This window comes from Gracilinanus agilis, chromosome 6 (genome assembly GCF_016433145.1).
Source record: "Gracilinanus agilis isolate LMUSP501 chromosome 6, AgileGrace, whole genome shotgun sequence".
In the NCBI taxonomy this organism is placed as follows: domain Eukaryota; kingdom Metazoa; phylum Chordata; class Mammalia; order Didelphimorphia; family Didelphidae; genus Gracilinanus; species Gracilinanus agilis.
This window is the reverse complement of record NC_058135.1, coordinates 121,640,044-121,664,222: the sequence shown is the minus strand read 5'-3', so window position 1 is coordinate 121,664,222 and position 24,179 is coordinate 121,640,044. Positions and strand designations below refer to the sequence as shown.

At 34.7% G+C, this 24,179-nt stretch overlaps 1 protein-coding gene across 4 annotated transcripts in view; it reads right to left on the bottom strand.

Moving 5' to 3' along the window:
- Window positions 1-24,179, bottom strand: part of LRBA (LPS responsive beige-like anchor protein) — a 686,065-nt gene that overhangs the window by 537,562 nt on the left and 124,324 nt on the right. For all 4 annotated transcript variants that reach the window (XM_044680734.1, XM_044680732.1, XM_044680733.1 and 1 more), the window contains exons 22-23: window positions 5,062-6,042; window positions 596-774 (exon numbers count right to left, since the gene is read on the bottom strand). In XM_044680734.1, the coding sequence (XP_044536669.1) occupies window positions 596-774; window positions 5,062-6,042 (1,160 nt within the window). The remainder of the gene's footprint in view (window positions 1-595; window positions 775-5,061; window positions 6,043-24,179) is intronic.

Genomic DNA, 24,179 nt, shown 5'->3' with positions numbered 1-24,179 from the left:
ACTGTTACCCAGTCCCCCCCAATCCCCTTCTTTTTATTTTGTTACAAGATAGAGATTACTATATAAAGTAAGGGAAAGGAATATATTTGGAAATGAAGTTAAAAAAAAAAAAGAAAAAGACAGCAGTAAGAAAATTTTAAATCATTTAAGTTATTTAAAATTTGAAATTCTATTAATTTCCAAATATCACAGAAAATGCCAAAAATTGGCAAATGTCACAAATATGATACATAAACAAATAAAATAGTTGTTAGCAATGATCAGAAAATTTCTTCAGTTCACACTGATTTTAATATACAAAACACATTAATATTCCTACATTTATATGTATAATACAAGGGACAAGTATAATGTTCTCAGAGGCCAAAGGTTTTATACCCATACCATTACATACTATACATGCAAGGCAACTAAAGACTTACAATCTAAAATGAAAATTCATATCTACATTAGTGCCTGTTAACATTGTATTTCATTAGTAACCTGTATTTATTATTAATATGCCAGATAACATAAAATTTCTGATATGCAACATGCTCATTTTTAACAAAAAACCATTTATGCACATCTTATAAAACAGATCCAATGAACAAACCTTCTCCACATCTGTATATCTGTTTCTATGGAAAACAACAAGTCTGTGAGTAAACGCTGGTGCATTTGGGACCACTTGAATTCAGGAATGCGAAACATAGTGGATCTGGAATCTCTTCTTTGTTCATTGGCTATAGCTTGTGGTGTCTCTTGTCCTATTTGTTCCTGTTGCCTTGATATCTAAGTAGAGAAAATACTTTATAAAAATTAACCCCATCTTCAGAGAAGATATTACCAAAATAAATAATAGGGAATGCACAAAAGGATAAGCATAATCTATTCAAATTCCCAGAGTCTATTCTAAATACACTACACTAATTAATAATAATCTTAATTATAATTAAGTTTTTACTGTCTGTAAATTTCTTCCAACTTTGAATCAGTTTGATAGTTCTTTCTCTCTGCCAACTGCCTTAGGTTAGGCTTCGGGGCCTAAGACAGGCCTAAAAAATGGGCTGCCTCTGTCTGCAGACACACACAGGAAACATACTCTCTCTTTCTTCTTTCTGTTGATCTTCTCCACAACCCTATTCCTGACACTCCAACCTGCTTCCTCCTTCAACTGTCACTGGGTTTCCAGTTTCCCAGAGAGCCAATCAATTAGCTTCCTCCCAAGGCAAACACACCTTCAGGAGTCAGTTGGCCGTAGGATCCCAACAGACTTCAAGCTCCTCAAGATTCCCTGCAGGAATCCTTTCCAATATTCTAGCTGTGCCTTAAAGGTAATCTGACCCTTATCACCCCAAAATGCTTAATTTATTCCCAATAATACCATGGGGAAGATGACCTAAGGTACAGGTTGGATAGAAGGAAAATCCAATTAAAGATTTAACGACAGAGAAAAAATAAATAAATAGAATAGAATCAACAAAAAAATATAATGGCACTTGAGGAACCAGTGGCAGAAGAATTTTAACTGAGTGGAGGAAGGGAAATGATGTACAAAATGTATACAAAAATCTGAAAGCACAATAAACAAGTAGCTCTGCAGGAAAGAAATACTCCAACAATGAAATGCAATATGCTACAGAGTAAAAACTATTCAATAGGACAGCAAATACTGCGTATTTGATTAAAAGAAAGATTTTCAGACAATTTTTTTGGTTAAAAATTATTTGGGGAGCTTCTAAAGTACCTGTCCTAGTTAGCTGCACTCAGAAATATAATTGTTCTTACAATGTAAAAAGAAAGAAGAAACGGTCAAATGAATATATCTAGGACAGAAGAAATAAAAATGAAGAGACACATTATCACAGGGATCACTCAAAATAAAGAATTAAAGGAGTATCCTCTAAAAAAGACAAACAGTATTATAACTGAGACCATACACTGGAAGCCTCAGAAAAAATGACACTGTGTTCTTCCCTTTCTCTACTTCCTCTAAATTTTAATAATTATCAGAGGAAGGAGGTGGGGAGATAGAGAATTGAAATTTCAGGAAAAGGAAGTCTGAAATCTAGGGGCTGAGTGGAAGGTGAAACAAGAGAGAAAGACTTTTGCAAAGCAGTCTCTATTAGCTTCCTACTCCTTTCCTTATTTATATTTCCTTATTTATATTTATATCCCTTGGGTGCTTAAAAAAAATTAAACAACAGATAATAGTAGTTCTAGTCAAGTTATTTCTTGCAGAGTCAGTCAGATTCTATCAATAAAAGCATGTCAGCCTCCACATTTCATATCTTGGAGCAATTTTCTCAAACTGCTATGCTTTAGAGACTACACTGAAAACCATATTCTTATTTCTAATGGAAATGCCTTATATTATTATTTATAAACATTAAATTAACATCTTCTATTTAGCATTTTCAAAGAAGTTTCATTTATATTATCTCATCTGAACCTAAAAATAACTTCTGTGGGATCAAAGAATCATGAAACTAAGAAAGAATTTGTATAGTATCTAGTCCAAAACCCTCCCTTTATAGATGAGGTCCTGAGGATCAGGAAGGTTAGGTGATTTGCCCAAGCTGACAGAGGTGAAATCCCAGAGCAGGAATCCAATCCTGAATCCTCTTACTCTCAACACAACATTCTTCACACTGTATCATGCTGCCTATCAAATAAGCAGGGCAGATATTATTATCCCATTTTAATTCAACCAACATTTTACAGATAAGAATACTAGGGCTCTGGGGAATTACCTGTATTGTTCAAAGTAACACTACTAAAAAAAAAGAATCTAGAATTAAAACAATTTCCTTTTATTCCTAATAAGCTACTTCTTCTATACCAGTGATTCCCAAAGTGGGTGCCACCACCACGTGGTGGGTGCTGCAGCAATTCAGTGGGGCGGTGATGGCCACAGGTGCATTTGGGGGTGGTGAATAACTGTAAGGGGGTGGTGACTGTATGTGACAGGAGGCGCTGAGTAATATTTTTTCTGGAAAGGGGGCGGTAGGCCAAAAAAGTTTGGGAACCACTGTTCTATACTATTCTCTCCCCCCATTACAGTCAAACCAAAGATATCAAAATCAGAGATACTTTGGGGACACAACATATACATACATATATATAAATATATATACATACATACATATAGAATTTCATTATACAGGTGGGAAATTTTTTGAAGAGTCTTAAGATTTTCTTATATAGAAAGTATTTTTAAAATCATTTGGATAATTAATTTCCTCATGAAATGTCAAGACAAGTAATGTTAGTGTTACTAGAAGACTGTTCCCATTTTAAGGACAATTTTCATACTAGGAAAGAAAGACATCCCTTCTCCAAAAGGATTACAAAGAACTCAGAGAGAAGAAAGTAGTCATATGCCTCTGAGGACCAAGGAAGGTCAATAAAAGTTAGAAAAGTAAACCTAGAGAGGTACTACATGTGAGGAAAACATCTGGAATAAGTATTCGGCCTTTCACATTTTTAAGGTTCCTTTGGAGAATTTTCTCTACACAGGATTTTCTTTATTGGGTACACTAGTTTTTGAAATACACTAAAAGGAAAAAAAAAACTCTTGTTTCAGATTGCAATTCTACATTAATCTTTTTTTCTAGTGTATATCCTTATAAGCCAGGCCAATTTATTTGAGATGATTTTTATTCCTTTCAATGCTTAAGTACTAATAACTGTTATACTATATACTTACATGTATTAAGGCTAACACAGGAAGTATAATTTTTATGTTCCTGTAATATTGGTTCCTAGTAATTGGCACCACACTGGTTCACAAATGTTTATTTTTGTTCTATCCATTTTAAACATATCTTAGATTTAATACCTTATTTGTTACATAATTCTAGACAAGTTTTTGTGAGATGCTTATTCCTACAAGTCCTTAACAATAGACTTTTTTGCTGGCTACCTAAAAACCTCAAGCAATTAACAACAAAGGTTTCAATACTCTGGGAAGCCCCATATATAATAGCATACTGTTATTACTTTTAGATGAGCTTAGAATTCCATTAGGATTGCCCATGGTTAGATCCATCTGGAAACTTTGAGGGTGCTCTTTGATATGAAAGAAATTTTGCTAAGGTGACAAAGGATGCCTAACCTATTGTACATAGATCACTTTAAGCTGTTTCTAAAAGGTCACCTAAAGACATTGTCCAGAATCCAGCTGGATGGCTCTATACATTGAAGCAATCATAGAAAACTTTTCAGTTTGGTTTTTTCACCTTAAGGGAAGTATGTTACTCTAGTTGACCCCAATAATTTGGGCCCTATAGGGAGAATGCCATATGCTCTGCAAGCTCTGAAGTAATCATGATTTCCTTTATGAGATGGAAGACTTGATTTTTCTTATCCTTTTGAGGGGGGCAAGGTTAGGGAAGGCATATTGTAAACATCAAAAAAAATGCCTGGAAATTTATGAGAACTCTGTAAAATTATATTTGCATATTAAATTTTATCAACATGTATTTATAAGAGTGAAATGACATTCATTCACAATATTTTTTTGAAATTCTCCTGAAGAGCATTCAAAAAGGATAATGCTAAGTCAGAAAAAATTTACTAGATGTTGAAGATAGAAAATGTCATTATAAATTCTGGGAAGAGTATAGCAAATGTCCCAAACCCATAACCTCTCAGGATTACCATTAGAATGCTGAGGGTAGCACTGGTCAGCCACTCTCTAGGAAATCATCTTGCAACTTACACCTAGAGGACTGGTTAGTCAGCTTGCTGGAGTGAGAAGAGTTAAGCCCAGACTTTACACTTGACCACATAAACTGCATTACTTTATTTTAAATGTTTTATATTGTTAAATGTTGATTCAACATATGCTATATAAACAAACTGTTTCAAGAAAAACAAAAGTTTTCTTTTTATTTCAGATTAAATTTCTAATAGTCCCTCCAATAGTAATATTGAGAAATTAAATCTTTGGACTTAAAATGCTCACATAGTGACATGAAGTAACAATCAACTCCACAAGAAAATGATATTATATAAACTTTTCATGTCTAATTTTAACTCAAGTTAATTCCATGTTAAAAAAGGCAAAGTACTCACCTCAGGACTGGGCCGATGAGGTTGAGAAGTTTCTTTGCTTGTACTGGCCTTTAATTCCAATCTCTCAGTATCCGTAGCTACATTAGAAACATCCAACTTGGCAATCTTTTTCTCAGAAGCAATACTAGTTTCCAAATTGTTGGTATGTCCATTATTCACTGCTCTACTTTCATCAGCATGGTCAGTCATTTTCTTTCCTTCCTCTAATATCTGGTTGATTTCTGACTGGACTAAGACTTTGGAAGAAGTATCTTCCATCAAGACATCTGAAACAGGCAATGCCTCAACAAATATTTCAGAATCAGCTTTTTCACTGGCATCAGATACAACAGATGAGAACTCATTTTGCTGAAGTTCAACAGGTAACATGCTTTCTTCTGAGAGTTTAAGAGATGGATTGTTTTCCTCTTGGTGTTCAACAGGGGGACTACTTTCTACTTTAAGTTCAACATAATCCTCTTCTTCATCTTCCACTACTGACTTGTCCAAAATTTCGGGAACATCTGAAGTATCTTCTCCTGAAGGAATACTTAGGACTCCAATTATACTATCTTTCCCACTCACTTCGGCAGAATCAGAAGAGACACTCATGGTTTCTTCTCCCCTAGGAGTTACTTGTATATTGTCTTTATTTTCTGCTTCCTTAGTCAGTATTCCTTCCAAAGCTACTTCATCCAGTCCTTGATATTTTTCTCCTCCATCTTTTCTTTCTCTATTAGATAGTATGTGATTTTGCCAATCCATATTAGATTCTACAATGTCTCTAACTGACTCTCCATCATCATTACTGGAAATAGGAATAGAAGAAGGATCTTCCTTTACTTCTAATTGTGGATCACTTTCTGAAACTTCAACATCCTTGCTAACACCAGAGATTGACTGGACTGGACTTGAGGGACCTGGTCCTATTTCTTCACCAACTTTCCCTTGGTATTCCCTGAATACATTAGCTAGACTTTCTTTGTGCATTTCAAAAGTTACCTAAACAGAAAAAGCTAAAGTTAATTGAAAGTACTCAAAGGGAATATAGCATATTTCAGTACATTTTCAAAGGCATAATTGGTAAAATATAATTAAATTCAATTTATAAGTGTCCTTGTCATAAAATGAGATAACAGTAAGTTTATGATAAATGTATATGTTAATAATGTGATAGAAAGGTAAAATTGAAAAAAAACTAATTTTAATCACCTCCAAGAAGCATTACATTTATACAATGCCCAAAGTACAGCTTTCCAAACTATTCTTAAAAACTAACAGCAATAGATATTAAAACCAAAATCTATTCCTGATTCTAGGATCTTGCATATTGTCAGGAAGTTCATATTATGTTACCAGGCCCACTTTCTCTCCTTCTGTCCTTAAAATGTTCAAAAGAAGACATTCACCTTCTATCATATATAGCAATCCTTCAAATATTTAAAAATGTCATCCTAGATTCCTTTTCTCAGAGAATCATCTTCCAAACATTCTCCAAATATCCTAAATCTCTCTTAATTTTCTTTCTTCTTTAGATTTTTTTCCTCCTATCTTTCCATGATGCAAACTGGTCATAAAACTCTAAAGATGCAATTAATATCTCTTATACTTACCTTAAAACTCAGAAGTTTTTAATTGTTTGCTTTTTCTATGTTCCACTGAAAATTTTGGCAACTTTCTTGGAATATTACACTAAACACAGTGTATACTATCTCATCTTAGAGAGATCCCTCAATAATTTATCTTAAATCCTATTCCTTTTTGATTTGTCACTATTACACCTAAAAAAACATGAAATGACTTTGGAAAAGCCACCTGGAAATTAAATGAGGTTAAATTCACTTCTTGGCCTGTATTCTAGAAGACTATCCAAGTTGAATACATTCAAAATAATTACTATAATTTCATGTGGACAAATCTTTTTTCAAATAAAATGTACCTGATTATAATAAGCATTATGATATTTCAGAGAACTACACAACAACTTGAAAAAGCATTTCATTCAACAAGCATTTGATAATAAACATCTAGTGTGTGATAGGCCCTACTAGACTATCTACTAGTATCCAAGATAAAAAAGGAAACAAACTCGGTCCTCCAGGAGCTTACAATGTAATAAAGGGAAGCAAAGTTTGGCATCCCCAAGAAAGACTAGAATCTCTGGTGTGATAACTTGTCTCTTTTCAGGGCTGCTTTCCTCCTTTGGTGTCTACATACTTCCTAGCTCTCTCCTGTGGCTCCAAGAAGCTGTAGGGATGCATGGCAGCCACAACCTGGTAAAACAATCTTGGCAGATGGGACTAAACCAGGTTGAGATTAACTGATGGGCCACAAACTAATCGGTGCATTAAGGGGTTAGAGGTTTCTACCTCAACTATGTGACCCAAGAGGAAGGGGCAACTGAAAACAATTTGTTCCAATTGTCATAAAGGCTGTGGAAACAGGTGCTTGAACAGACATTGGAAAAAGCCAACATCATTCAGTGCATCCTGAGCCATCCTCTATCATATTGATTTTTGTCTTGCCACTTTGATGACTCTAGAAGGAGGGTGAGGCTAAAAATGTCTTGTACAATTCTGTCTCACTTAAATGCAATTTATGCAGGAGTTAAAAGACATCACCAGTGATGTCATTTTGGCTCTATTCTAGCACAAAGGGCAACAACCACCACCAATTACTGTAAAGTACTTACTGAATGAATTCACTCACTGGAGTGAATTGATGTAAAGGAGATTTCAAACTTTTACCAATTTCATAAAAACTAAGAACTCAGATATTTTGAATAGCACTATGTAGTATTCTTTCTACTCTTGTGAAATTTTACACAAATGTATGAAATCAAAACAGTAGATTCAATTACAAGTGATTCCTTAAAAAAATAACGTACAACTTAAATAAGCTAAAGAAATATTCAGTTCCTATGACTAGGCCATGACAATATACTAAAAAATGACAATAGTAACAAATTTAACACGTTTAAGGCTTTCTCAATCAAATTAGCAAAGGTAGTTTCCCTTATAGAACTTGATAAAGTAAGAATAAAATGCATTGGGAAAAGATCTAGAGTATCAAGAAAAATGATGAAGAAATAGGAATAAAGGAAGAATAGATCTTCCAGACATTGATATATATAATAAAGCTGATATATATGACACATATATATACATATATATATAAGATATATAATAAAGCCATTAAAACATCTGGTATTAGTTGAAAAGGATGGAGAAAGATCAATGGAACAGACTAGATGAGGAAGAATCAAAAACAATAGAACTCAATAACTCCATGTTTAAAAAAACAGAAAACATAACTTAGGAAAGAACTTTCCAATTAATAAAAAATGCTGGAAAACTAGAATCAATCTGACAAAAAAATCAGGCTTCTGCCAAATTTCTTACTTTATATTGTATCCTATAATATAATCTTAAAGGTTAAATGACCTTAATATTAAAGATCATGGTATAAAAAAATTAGAAGAGAAGGCAGCTGGGTAGCTCAGTGGATTGAGAGTCATACCTAGAGATAGGAGATCCTAGGTTCAAATCCGGCCTCAGATACTTCCCAGCTGTGTGACCCTGGGCAAGTCACTTGACCCCCATTGCCCACCCTTACCACTCTTCTACCTATGAGCCACAGAAGTTAAGGGTTTAAAATAAAAAAAAAATTAGAAGAGAAACTAGCTCTTACACCTCTCATGGTAATAGATAGGAGATATATTCTTAACCAAAAAAAGATAGAGATGATTATAAAAGATAAAAATAGATAACTTTAATTACATGAAACTGAAATGGAAAAGCTTTTGCATAGACAAAATTAATGAACTTAGGAATAAGAAAGAAAGCAGCTGAATGGGGAAAAATCCTTGTATCAAATTTCTTTTATGAAGTTTGGTATCTAAGCTATATAAACAATTGATCAATACATATAACTAGAAGTTATTCTCTCTTTCATAAATAGTCAAAGGGTAAGAGAAAACAGTTCTGAAAAGAAATGCAAACTATTTACAACTATTTACAATGAAAGAATGCTCCAAAGCATTACTTATAGAGTAATGCAAATGAACACAGTTCCTAGGTTTAACCTCACACCCTAAAAATGGCAAAGATGATCAAAAATGGCAATAATCAGTGGTGGAACAGAATGGTTTCTAAGGATTATAAGGAGGTAAAAAATAAAGTTAAGTAAGCCCCTTATCAGGAATATAATAGATTTGGGATTTTAATTAAGGGTTTTGGCGACTAGGGACAGAATGAGAGAAGATACCAGAGGTTCTTAAGTCCAGCTTGTGACCTTGAGGAGGATTCCTGGCAGAGAATCCAGAGGTAGAAAGTCTGTTGATGACCAACTATACTTGTGACACATTCTTGAGTGTATCTCACTTAGGAGTCCTGGAAAACTATGGCTCTCTAGGGAAACCTGGATTTTCAAAGTGACAGTTGGGAAAACAGAGAAAATTTGGAGATTTTGGAATTAGCTAAAGAAGAACATCAACAGTGGAGAAGGAAGAAAACTGAGTTTTCACTCAGTGCTGCAGCGTGGGCCCAGGTTTGGGACTTGCTAGGCTGAGAAGCCTGATCCAGCTTCATTAGGTCGGAAGTGAACTGATAAATTTAGAATAGGATATTTTAGAATAGATCCTAGGAGTTAGTGGTAGTATAAGGAGATCAGAGCAGGCCAGGGGGAACCCTGTGTGTGAAGCAATTCCTAGAGGATTAGTAGGCGTGGGACAAGGTAGTCATGGTTTAGATTTGGGATTTATTCTATACTCTTTATCTATCCTTACCCTTACTTAAACCTTTTATCTTATTAAAAGGGGTTTGTTTTTGTACCTGTTGCCTCCAAAACTGTAAAAATCAATCTTCCTCAACAAGGCCTAAATTGTTACATAGGCCTCAGATCACAACAACTCCACTTCAACAGATAGCCAGCTGGCCCTTTACTATCAACAACAAATAACAAGAGAAAGACTAAATAGATATTGTGCCAAAATATACATAACATCCTGAACCCTCAAAGAAGCCTCAAGGAAACTAAAAAACTCCCGCGTCCCCTTATCACCTTTAGTAAAACGTTATAGTCCCCTTTATAATCACAGTAAGGACGAAGATACAGTCTTGTATCTTACCCAACATCCCACTATCAGCAATTGCCTGTACCTCCAGCTCTGCTTCTGTTTGACCAAGCTAAGACTATAAAATCACCTTAGCTTCCCTGTGTAAGGTGCTTAACTCCATCCAGAACTCTAGCATCTAACCTTTTTCTGAATATCTCTCCCTTAATAAAACTTGCTTCTGCTTTAATTTCTCTGAGTAATGGTAATCCATCACCCAGCCACAGCAATTCTCTCTGTACAAACTGAGTTGTGTAGAGTTATAATTAAAGATCGCAGGGGCCACATCTACATGTTTCCCATGTCTCTGACTTAGGGAATTAAAAATAACAAAGTTATGGCAGGAACCACATGCCTGGCAAGGCTCCACTTCTTCTACCCAACACAAAGACTATAACTAGTAGCCCTGCCTACCAAGCTGAGAGTGAAAAGTAAAATAACATGTTTAAATCCTCTCTCTAAAGCAAGTTACAACACTAAACCATTCTTCAATAGTCTTCTCTTCAGTTCATAGATACAAGTTCTATATTGCATCTGAAAAGGTCCATGATCAAGTCTTTTTTTCTTTAAATGCTTTTAAACTAATACAATTAAAGCTAATTTCAAATTATACTTGTCTCACACAAAGAATACATTTCCTGCCATTTTTATTTCTAAAACTGAGAAGTTTTGTGATTTCTTCTGATCAATGATTTTTAATGCACATATAAATATAGTAAGTAAATAACATGAATTATTTTCTATATACATAGTATAATAAATACCAGTGAATGTTTTTACAAAATAGCTTCTACATTATATAAGAAGGAAATTGTTACACATGTTAAACTTCAGTTATCTAGTCAATACCCATTTTAGGGTGACTTTATCTTACTAAAAGAACTACATTTAATCAACCTCCATGAATTCAAATCTTTGAAGTGATCTGCAAATTCTGCCACATAATGGATTTTTTCTTTGAGTTTCCCATTAATTTACCACATTAGATCTAAAGCTAAATGGCAATTGAGTGATTCTAGAATTCTTTGCATTCTTTGTTTTTCTTTTTCTTAAGACATTTGCATTTGTAACTGTAAAACTGATAATATACAATTAATTACCAGATATTGTTCTAAATTACCCAGCTAAAAGGTTAGTCATTCATCTTCACAGTTATTTGACAACTAATCAATGGTTGTTTGAAATGTCTACTGAACACTTCTACATGGTACTAGTTAAGGGCACTTATGAGCTAATAACCACAAGCATTCCTTCTGCCATTATTTTAACTTAAATGACATTCAACACTTACTAATCAGCAGGAAACAGATGATTAACAAATAGTATAGAACTCAGTTATGTTTCTATCATATGTAGAAATCATATTTTCGCAAATTCAACAAACTTAAACCTATCCCTTTATGAAGCAACGTTTTGCTTCCAAAATCTTTTTTGGTTTTGAAGAAGGTTGTTTTTTAAAGAGAAAACATATTTTTCTATTGTATGCACTTTTAACATAAAAAATATTAGTTATATAAGAGCGGTAATTACTAGTTCTTTACCTTATCTTAATCACTAAGCTATTTTTAAACATATAAATTAAAAGTTTTCTTTAATAATTAGTCAACAAGAATTTATTAAATGCATACTATGTATGTATCAGGTGTCTTATGGGGAAAAACAGGGGAGTTAACTTAAATATTATATGTGGGTTCAGAAGGGTGAGTAGGAGACAGGAATGGACAATAGGTGGGGACTTAACAAGTTAGGGAAACTGGGTTTAGCTGTTAGGGGAAAATACCAGATGACAGAAGTGACAGTTAGGTCCTGTCACCCTGCCCCACCTAGACAAGAGGTCTGTGAAAACCAGCAAGCAAATGACAAGAGGGTTTGTAACAAATTTAATTAAGAGAACTATGGTCTAAAGCAGTGATTCCCACAGTGGATGCCACTGCCTCCTGGTGGGTGCTGCAGCAATCCAGGGGGATGGTGATGGCCACAGGTACATTTATCATTCCTATTAATTGCTACTAAAATTTTTTAAAAATTAATTTCCAGGGGCATAAGTAATATTTTTTCTGTAAAGGGGGCAGTAAGCCAAAAAAGTTTGGGAACCACTGGTCTAAAGGATGGGACCACAGGGTCAGGGGAGTGACTTATCTACACTGAACTAAGCCTAAAGCAGGACAGGGCACAATGGAGATCAGGAAGGAAAGTGAGATATCTTCACAGTAGAGTCCTGACACACTCCAGCAATGTTGCAGCACTTCCAGGACCCACTATCTGTACTCCTTCAGGTGGGTAGATCTAGAAGCTAACCCAGCCCAAGTTAACCTGCAACTCAGATTGGGATCAATAGTCTTTACCAAAAATCTCCCACAAGTAGATGACAGTCTTCCTTCTGGATATCAGGAAATCAAGGTGCAAACTCCACTTCCTCTGTCTCCCAGGATCAATTACAACTTGTCCCAACCTCCATGGAGTCCGTCTCAGAGAGAAAGGCCATACTTCCTGCTTCCCCATTCCATTTAGAATTCTCCAGCCCTGCTTGCTAGGTCTTCTAAATAATAATTTAGTAAACTTCCTCACAACAGGTGATAGGCAGCATGTCTTGGTAAAAATTCAATCCCAAAGTCAGAAATAGCTGGATTCAAGTCCTACTTTTGACATATACTGGCTTGTGTAACCCAGGAAAAATTCTTAAACTTCCAATACAATAGTCAGTTCTTTACGACTAAACTGAAGGGCAGGCACCAACCTGACACAATCTGACACATACTTTCCTCACTAAGATTTCCTGACACCAATGAAATCAAAGAGCCAGACACACTGTATAAGATGCTAGGAATGTAATATCAAAAATGAATTAATCAAGACTCATTTATTAATATTTTAATATGTGCCAGATACAATACTAAGAGCCCAAACTACAAAAACAAAGCTGAAACAAACCCTTTGTTCAGGAATCTTACTTAATGACAAGATAAAATATGTACAGATAGAAGCTTATGCAAAATTAATAGAAATTGAATGCCACTGATCATATAATGAGACAGTGATTCCCAAAGTGGGTGCCACAGCCCCCTGGTGGGTGCTGCAGCGATCCAGGGGGATAAAGATGGCCACAGGTGCATTTGGGGGTGGTGAATAATTGTAAGGGGGTGGTGATAGTATGTGACAGGGGGTGCTAAGTAATATTTTTTCTGGAAAGGGGGCGGTAGGCCAAAAAAGTTTGGGAATCACTGTAATGGGACATAAAAGCCTCACAATCAAATGCAGAAAAACAAATATTAAATGCATCTTTTTCAGACCATAATGCTATAGAAATTACACTCAACAAAGAACTACAGAAAAAAAGACTAAAAATTAATTGGAAGGGGGCAGCTGGGTAGCTCAGTGGAGTGAGAGTCAGGCCTAGAGACGGGAGGTCCTAGGTTCAAACCCGGCCTCAGCCACTTCCCAGCTGTGTGACCAAGTCACTTGACCCCCATTGCCCACCCTTACCAATCTTCCACTTATAAGACAATACACCAAAGTACAAGGGTTTAAAAAAAAATTAATTGGAAACAAAAAGTTGAATGCATCATAATTTAGAGAAGGAAGAAACTAGTTGCATCAGAAATACTCTATGAGTAAAACAGCACTTGATCTAAGTATTATAGATATTAGGGGAAAAAAAGGAAGTGAGGAGGAAAAGCCTTCCAGGAATGGGGACACACTGTTCCCTGGAAAGCTGGAGGTCAAGAGAGAAAGAGTGGCTCTTGGAAATGTAATGTCCTATGTGAGGAAAAGCCATAAGGGCTTCTGGGAAATTTAATGTTTTATGTGAAGAAAAAAAGGATAGGAGTTCATAAAGTTCATCAAGATAAGAATGTAAATAAACCTAGAGGTGGGTTGGAGTCAAGTTCTAAAGGACTTAAATTAAAAGGGGGTAAGGGGCTAGAGGTGGCAGTATTCAATTCTATAGGAAATAGGGAACCATTAGGGTTTATTGAATAGGTCATATCTGTGCTATAGGACCATCACTTTTATCAACTGTAAGGAGTATAGATGACAGTGGAAAGAATCTTATGGCAGAGAAACCAATAAGAAGGCAGTTGTAATACACAAGGCAAACTGTAACAAGGGCATTAATTAGTGTGGTAGCCACATGAGATGAGAGAAAAAGGAGACAGATGTAAGAGATGCTATGAGGAAGTGAAGATCCAAAAATAACTTCTAAGGGGAGAAGCCAGGTATCTAAATGAAGAGTGGTGTCCCCAAAATAAATACAATAGTTTGGAAAAACCCTTAACTGAAACAAAGATAATGAGTTCTCTTTAGGACATGTTGAGTTTGAAATATCTCCAGAGTATATAATTCAAATTATCAGTATAAAGTTGATGCTGCAGATGTGGATCAGAAAAAAAAATTGAAAAAAAGCATGGAGACAATGTTTTCTAGAAATTTGGCTTCCATAGGAAAGAGGAAGATGGCACAATAACTTTAATGATGTGAGGGTCAACAGGTCTTTAAGGATGGGGAAAACCCAGGTATGTTTCTAAGCATCATGGGATGTCAGTCAAGAGGGAAAGACTGAAGATTAAAAAATTACTATGGGGACAATCTTGAGGAAATGGGAAGGAAGAAATGTGAATGAGGTAAAGAGTTGATCTTGGAAAAGAAAAGTTTTGTCTTCATCAGAGACTGGAGTTAAGTAGAAAAGAATGTAAGATATGTTACATTGTTATAGGACAGGCTAGGCAAAAGAAGTTTAAAGAAGGAAGTTTAGAAAAGTCACTGAGGAATATAATGAGCAAACAATTAGGGAATACTAAAAAGACTACTTTGCTAAACTGAGCACTCTGGTGAGATTAGCTAAGAAAATACTGTGTGATTTCTACGGCCTTTTATATCAGCATTTGAGTTGAAATAGAGAAAGGAGATGATAGGAGGAGTAATCCAGGTGTAAGAATAGAGGACAGTTTAATATTGAGCTTCTTAAATCTGGGCATCAAAATTGAGAATGGAAAGAAAATAAATCAGAACTGAGATGATAGCCTGGGAGAATACTAAAGTGTTGAAGAACTACCCTGACAATGAGAATAAAAATAAGTCTAGGACACAATGAAAAACAGAATGGCAGGAAGTTATACTTGGATAAAAGATCAGAATTTCTGGTAATGGAAGTGCAAAATTTAGGGGTGACCCTGAGAGCAAGGCTGCAACTGTCTGTGAGTGTGACTGTAATAGGCAAATTTACAAATTAAGATTTAGACATTTAGGGTAAGATAACAGCCAGACTTAATCAGGCAAGGCTGGAGGGTTCCAACCATGGAATGGTGAGACAGGAGTTTTTTCCTGGAGTGACTCTGTTGTGGCTGAGGCAGTTAGAAACTGGTTTATCTGTCCCAGTGAAAAGTCCAGGAAAAGTTGATTTGTCTCCCAGAAGAAACATCTACCCATGGAAATTCAGGTTGAGCAACAAGACCAGACTTGGGTGGTGGACATACCAGGTTGGTTAAACTCCCTGTCCTTACCTTTTGTGGATTAATTGCTAAGGATCCTGGAAAGCTGTGAACTTCGATGGAGCTGAAGTGGACCCAGTTGTGAGACCATCACATCCCCTTCTAACTTCCAAAAGCAGGACCTGGTAGTCTGTGTTAGCTCAGTGTAGATTCTGACCCCTTTCCAGTCTCCGAAGACTGTCCATAGTTATCTAGTGTAGCGTGATCTTCTCCCCATTTCTCCAACCCTAAACCTCTTAATAAACTGTTTTATTTTACTTCCTATTGTCTTCCTCAAAGCCTAATAAAGATCCATAGATTTAACATCCAACCCATGTGTTTTCCCCAACTAGTTAATGACCAGTTAACTGTCAACTGTCATCTTGCCAACTAGAGTAGTTTCACCTAATACCCACATCCCTTGTGAGAGGTCCCCTGTTATCCTATGAAATCCTGTCGCACAGGGTATGTGGGCATGTCCTGGTTGTATGTGTCACCTCTGTATTACCCCAGTTAGACAGTTATATATTTCAGACATGTGTGGAGTAAAGAAGCAGGTCAAGAGAGTTAAAAGAAAATAAGGAATTGGAAAGCCAGGATGTTTGAGGAAACAACATGTATGGTGAAGACCTTAAGGGAAATGGCAGAAATTGGAGTAGAGACAAAAATCATGAGAAAAAAGGAATAATTCCATGGAGACAACACAAAATTGCCACCTGGATCTGCATTGTGTAACATATATGAATAGAGTGAATTTTAAAAGAGAATTTGTTTCTTCTTCTAGGATCAGTGTGTTAACAAGGTGCAACAAAAAAGGATAAACAAGTATGCAACATCTGATGAGATTCAGGCTTCCGTGAGTGCCAAAAGAAAGAAACCTCAAAAGAGAAAGTAAAAATATGGTAAGAGTATGGCTAAGTAGATAAAGATGAGAGAATAAGAAGTAGTAGCAGGAGGGGGCAGCTGGGTGGCTCAGTGGATTGAGAGCCAGGCCTAGAGACTGGAGGTCCTAGATTCAAATCTGGTCTCAGACACTTCCCAGCTCTGTGACCCTGGGCAAGTCACTTGACCTCTATTGCCAAGCCTTTACCACTTCTTTTGCCTTGTGCCAATACACAGGTTTAAAAAAAAAAAGTGGTGGGGGAAATATAATAATTTTTATGCGTGTAGTTGTAACTTGTGTCAATGGAGGTGGATAAAGAATAAGAGTTAGAAATATACTAGCCATTGGGGAAAATCTCTTTTTGCCTGAGGCTTACAAAAAGAATCTTTTAAATGGTAGAAGAATATCAAATTTAAGAATCTTTTTAAATGGTGGAAAAATACCTTGGTTCTCTTCTAAAACTTAAGGAAGAGGAATTGAGCTTGGTATTAATGGCATGTCCTGGCAATAAAAGACCTACTCTTTGAGTCTTTGGTCTTCAGCTGAACTATTGAGGAAAAGGACTAATTGTTTAGCGATGTTGGTCCTGTTATCAAGCACAGTTTCTGGATTAAGCCTTGAAGGCAAGGAGACCTGATAACCAAAGCATAATCCAAAGTTGAGTTCAGAAGATTTAAGGCAAAGTAGATATGGTTTGGGTCTTGGGCCAAGTCAAGCTAAGCAACTGATGTGATGGCTAAGCTATAACAATGATGTGGTCAAGCTAAGAAGAGTAGCATTAGATCCTAGGCAGCACTGCTTATTATAATCAATTTAAGTTAAACGCCTTCACAAATGCAAGGTAAGGCCTCCCCACAAAGTCAACACCACACATGCCATTTATTTAAAAAGTAAAAATTATATTACACACACACACACACACACACACCCCAAATATCTTATATTTCAAGTAAGAATTTGTGGGTTAAGAGAAACAACACTGGATCTAGAATCAGAAGATTTTATAGGCTCTAATACTAGTTGTCACTTACTAGTTCTGTGACACTGAGATCTTCATTTCACCCCTCAAGCCTCAAATACAAAATGAGGATAATAGTGCATATTGCCTACCTCACAAAGCTGTCATACCAATGAAAATGAAATGGTGCACATAAGCCTTTTTTTAAACTGTAAGGTTCTATAGAAATTAAAACTATCATTAATTAGGACTTGAAACCCCTTTACCCACATTAATTCATTTTATCTTCACGATAACTGTAAGGTAAATGATAGAATCATTATTATTTCTTTTTATAGATAAAAAAATTCTAAAAAGCCAGTAAATTGTCCAAAGTTACACAAACAATAAATGATAGTGAATACATAACTCAGGCCTTCCAATTCCACATACATAGTCCTCTCCATGTTACATCATGAATAAAGTTTGATAGAGAAACTAGAGAAAGAGTAAATGTGCCAAATGCATTGTCATTTCCTATTAGAATTTTAAAGAGCCTGCTATGATCAAATTAGAAGCAAATAATTTTAGTGCTGAGAGATTCTAATAAATAATTCCTAGATTTCTTTCAATATTTTAAATAAAAAAAGAAATTTTTTTCTTGAGATATTTGAGCAGTAATTCCTTTAACTATCTGGCAAAGATCTAATTTAAACAAACAGAAGTCTTTAAACTATTTAAAATAATACCTTTTTAAAATTCTTCCTTTCTGATTGTAGCACATGATGGAAAATATACTGAAATATATATAAATAAATATAAATCCTTCTCTCAACACCTCCTTTTACCATAAAACTATCACCTCAGCTAGAAAGTACTCCAACTTCTGCACCTGCAGCATGTCTAACAGATCTAAGTTTGATTTCACTTGTAAAACTAGGGTAAAACACTACAGTTATCACTGGGGTTCTTAATTTGTGCTTCTTTTATAATTCTGTGGCAAATACCTTAAAAGAATATATTCAGGAAAAAAATTTCAAAAAGCAAAACTCTGTTTTTGTTCCTTTTAAAAGATTTTTTAGAACATTTTTTCAAACATTTTACATATAAATTGTGCCCACAAGACAAATTATTTTTAACATTGTAAACGTTTAAAAGACAAAATTCTTTATAAATAAAGAATAAAACAAAACTAATAATCTGTTTTTAAAAAAAGGTTTCATGTGATAAAAATAGCAATTTAATCATCTTGAATCTCTGAAAAGAATATTTACCTTCATTTTTAAAAAGTGTTTAGCATGCTAACTGCTATTAATATTTTAAGCTAAAAGGGCATAGTCCTAATAATAAGACTATTTGCCAGCTTATATAATCAAAAGGGTTTTTATAATACTTCAAAAACAGACTTGAGTTTTTTAATTGCTTGCTAAAGATGAATAATTTTCTATCTAAAATTTCTCCTGTACATGATGACTGAACATTGTTATTTTTAACTTAATTCATTAGGATAATTGAGTAGAATTTTAAATTTTTTTTGGAAATAAAAAATAATTACATGTTTAATCATTTTTCTATAAACTAATAAATTTTATTTTGGATTTAAATATATAATTTTTCTTTTAAATCGTGAGTTTATCAAAGGTCAAAAGACTATATTAACCATCTTGTTCTCTATTATTAAGCACAGTATGAGTCTAGGCATCAAATTTTCATAAATAAATGTTTCATATACTGTCTCAGAAAAAAATCTGCTGATGAAAGATTTTCAATAAATTCAATACAGTTGCAAAAATGCTATAATTTTAATAGTCATGGATAAATAATGTAAACATTTTAGTGAAATTAGCTGACAAAACAAAGCATAATTTTGGTTACTATCCAACTTGGACAAAATACATGAAATGGGAAACTAATACAATTGGCAAGAGAATAAAAATCAAATTTGTAAAAACTGTACCTTTTAAGCCTTAAGACCAAAGTAACTAATGTAGCACAATTATGCTAGAAAAGCCCTAAGACTACTTATAAGGAGTAGTGCAGCTGTTGGGAGAGAGGGTTACAGTGACAAACAGCTTTCCTGCTACAAAGGTGGCAGGAAATCTATCAAACTGGACAATAAAATTGCAATTGAGTTTCTTTGGCTTTTTATAGCAGCTGCATGTATCTTGATGTGTAGCTCTGCAAAAGCTATCCAATTCTACAACACTAGTTCTTTATACACTAGTTCTTTATCAAAGAACTGTTATAAATTAGTTGCTTTGGGATACAAAATGGCTGCAAAAGGTGGGGGCGGGAATAAGCATCAATCCCATACAATTATATATGGCAATAAAAAAAAAAGATCTTAAAATGCTTATCCAATGTCAAGTAAATTAATATTCTTATATAAAGCTTTTGAGTGCATGGTCAATGATTATATTTTGATTGTAGCAAAAACTATCTAATCATCAATCTTAGTTCATAGATATTACATTTTCAACACTATTCAAATTAATCCATATGCAATTACATAAAAAGAATACTTAAAAAAATACATGAAAATTCAAGGAAACCTATTAAAAGGGAAGAAAGGAAATATGCACACGATGAATATTCATCACTTTTTTCCCCACAAAATAATCAATAAAGCCTATCACGTTATTTTATAATGGAGGAGAAAAGGCAATAGTTTGATTTGCACTTAATTAAAAAACTAGAATTACCATCATCTATTTCATTTTATTTAACTTTCATACAAGTTTTGTTAAATCTTCTTTGACAGGTTCTATAAAAAGTCACAAAACTTGGTTTTTGGTATGTGGCATATAATGTCTTCACTTAAAGGAATTGTTTTCAAATTAATGAGCAGTTTAGTGCTTTAAAACAATGGAACAAAATCAAATATAAGCAAAATTGTACATTAATCCACACAATTTAAATTTTATTTCAAAATAACTAAGCACATAGTAAGAGTTTGAAAGAACGTATAAATTGAAATTCAAGTACTTAATTAAGAATACATCACCAACTTTGAACAATTTTTTCTTCCTTTATAATTATTTCCCTTCCTTAACCATGTGCATGCCTCCAAAAAATAAAGCAAACTTTCTTTCATTTCTTTTAATTCAATTTTATCATAGATTACTCAAATTTTATAAGATTCTTAGCTTTGTATTAATAATTTTTATTCATTCAAGAAAACACTAAAAACTGCAAAAAAAATTTTTCTTTTTCTTTATTTTTTTTTAAAAAACCCTTACCTTCCACATTAGAATCAATACTCTATATTGGTTCCAAGGCAGAATGGTGTTAACGGCTAGGCAATGGGGCTTAAGTGACCTGTCCAAGGTCCCACAGCTAGGAAGCATCTGAGGCTAGATTTGAACCTAGGATCTCTCATCTCTAGGCCTGGCTCTCAATCCCCTGAGCCACTCAGCTGCCCCCTAAGAACTACACTTTTTAAATAGTCCATTAATATTCACTCTAACATCCTATGGAAAAAAAATCATGCCTTTGTTTCTAGATGTTACAGGAGCATCTTCACCTTGAAATATGTTTATAACAAAAAAGAAAAAAGTTATTGTAACACTATAATCATGATAATTACACAAGAGTAAAAATTATACACAGCAAAGCTATTTAAAAGAAAAAATAGCTACTTCCTTCCAACTTCTGCCAATACATGAAACTTCAACTCCATAGATCAGATAAGGCAAAATATCTCAGAGAAGCACTGCCATATACCAGAGAGTGGGACAAATAACTGTTTATCTCTTTGAATTTATTTATTCTTTCAACAAATATTTACTAAGAACTTATTATTATCCCCTCAATACTCTTCTACTGGATATGATGGGCATAATAAACCATGGCTGCCTTCAAAGAAAAGTTAAAAGGACAAAGCATATACACATGAAAATGTTTAAAAAAAACATTAATTAACAGGGGCAGGTAGGCAATGGACAGAGAGCCAGGTCCAGAGACAGGAGGTCCTGAATTCAAATTTGGCCTCAGACATTTCCCATGTGTGACCTTAGGTAAGTCACAATCCCCACCATTTAACCCTTCCCACCCTTCTGCCAGAACTATATTGAACTATTGGTTCTAAGACAGAAAATAAGACCAAAAAAAAGTTAATTTATAAATGAGACAATATCCAAGAAGTAACAGGGCAATGCATGATTAATTCTGGATGAGGGCTTCCAATGATAAGTCCAAGGTGCTCAGCATAAGCTGAACTGAGAGAAGTCTACAAGATCTGTAGTAATGAGGAGAAGCAAGAGGACAAGAGAAAAGTCATAGAATATTGTGAAACCTTGTGCTTAGGGGTCAAAGAGTTCACAGGGAGAAATCATGGCACTTAAAGGTTATATTGGTAGGCTTGGGGGCAGATTTGTGAAAAACTTTAAATGCTAGACTGAGTATAGAATTCATGCTGTAGTTAATATTTCAAATCAATCAAAGTTTGCCAAAAAGACAAAATGTTTTTGTTTTTTTCTTTTTTATATTTGTATATTTATATTTTGCATATATAAATGTTTATATGTTATATATTAACACATATACTTAGGTATATTTTATATGTGTATATTTTTGCTTTTTTGTGGATGAATTAGTTTGGGGAAAAATTGCAAAGATTCGGCTAATAAAGATCTGGACTGAGATTTTAGCAATGTGAACAGAAAAGTAAGCTGTGATATGAGAAATGCTAAAAAGAATTTAATGGTGATTTAAAAGAAAAGAAGAGTACTGTTTCTGCCTAAATTTCTTGGTAGCATATCAGTATTAGGAGATCTTTCTTCAATGAACCTTAGAAGTAACTTGTTATTTTAATATCATGGAATTAGTCAAAGTATTAGTCTTTTTTTTTTTTGCTTTATAAATTTTAATCATATATCCCTTTTCAGTGTGACTTTCCAAACTAAAGATGCACATTTGCAGGAAGGTTTCACTTATGTACTGTCATACAGACAAAATTATTTTGTTTGGTATTTAAAACACTTCCCAATCCAACTCCAACCTTTATTTCCAGACTAATTTCATATTATTCCCCATAATACACTACATAGTCTAGTTGAACTGGCCACATGCCATTCTTCTAGTAGGACACTCTACAACCCACTTCCATGCCATGGTTTGAGATGCTCTCTTTGGTCACATCCACATCTTGGATTCTCTGTCTCTCTTAAGAAACATTTTAAATGCCACCTCCTACCCAAGGCTTGTCATGGCCACTGATGCTAATCCTACCCAATAGTCACTGACAAAAGTCTTTTTATATATTTTATGCTTCCTTATTTGAATACGTATTATATCACCCAATAAGAAGTTCCTTGCGGGCTGACATTACTTTGCTCTTGTGTCTGTATTTCCAATGATTAGCACATATATGAAAATCAAATTGAACTGAAGTCTTCTAACCTCCCTTTGAGGCACAGAGTTAACCCCGAGATTTCAAAAGCTTTATTAGCAGAGAGTAAGTTATAGCAAAGTTATCAAGTTGGGATGGCTCTAAATACAGAGATATAGCCAGGTAAGTTGTCTCATCAAAGGAGAATCAATCACTACATGATGTTTTTATTTTTTTGATGGGGTGGAAGAGGACGCAGCAATTTGTGAAACTCCCTATTAAGGTGTGAAAGGGTTGAAATGGAGGACCCTTGAAAACAAATCCAAGATTTCTAAAAGTTTGAAGACATAAAACATTGTTAGGGTTTCCTAAGGGCTGAATGTCCCTATAGGTGGCAAAGAATACCTTCCTGTCCACCTTCAACCTCCTCCACGTGCCCCTCCCAAAAAAACCTTCACTCTTAGGCATTACAATACATTGCATTAGATTGGGGAGACTCCGTTATCCAGCCACTTTTAGCTCTACTTATCAAGAATGGGGATGAAGGAAAAGAGGGCACCTGTCAGTGCCAGAAGCTAAATGTGTCAAAAGGAAATTTTGTGAAGTATTCTAGGACCAAAAAAGAATTGCAGAGATGGGAAGAGAGTAAAACGAGCATTTTTATTCATGACAATTACTAGAAACAGCTCATAAGGTATAAAAGATGCCATTAAAATAGATTGTTCTCACATAGGAAGTATCAATAAAGATTTGGTCATACAAGGGCCTAAATGGGGTCAGGGAAGTCCATTCTTTCCCAACACCTAGGCATGACCAAGAACTAATACCAAATCAAACATCAAAGCAGAAGTAGAGAGGTTACTATTGGGCTGACAAACAGGTAGAGGCACCAGGTCCTAATAAACTCATTAGACAAACTTAATGTAATGAGGAAGAACAAGATACTGAAGGAGCTAGGTTGTTCTCAACTCACTGCAGGGTGATCCTGGATAGGCACACTATATGTATTCACCTTGAAATTAAGGAATCTGATTAACAGTCTTCTTGCCCCATAAGTACTCCAAGAATACCAAATACCATAGCACTGAGAATCAAAGTGATTTCTCCTACAAATTTCTCAATACAGAGGATGATTCAGGACAGGAAAGATTCAAAGGGAACCCTGCCAGCTACAATGAGTCATCCTGGACAACTCAACCTGGTTGGACAGTGATGCTAACAAAGTAGTACAAATGAAAACAAAATGTCTTGCTAAATCACTGTTCGTTAACTTGAGGGATATAATTTCTGACCAGGAGCAAAATGGAAAGCAATGGAATTGCAAAGAGTCAATAACTTAGTGAGAAGAAAGAAATTATGAGGTCAAATGGGATAGGTAGCTTTTTCCAGAAGGTAGGCACTGAATGTGAAGA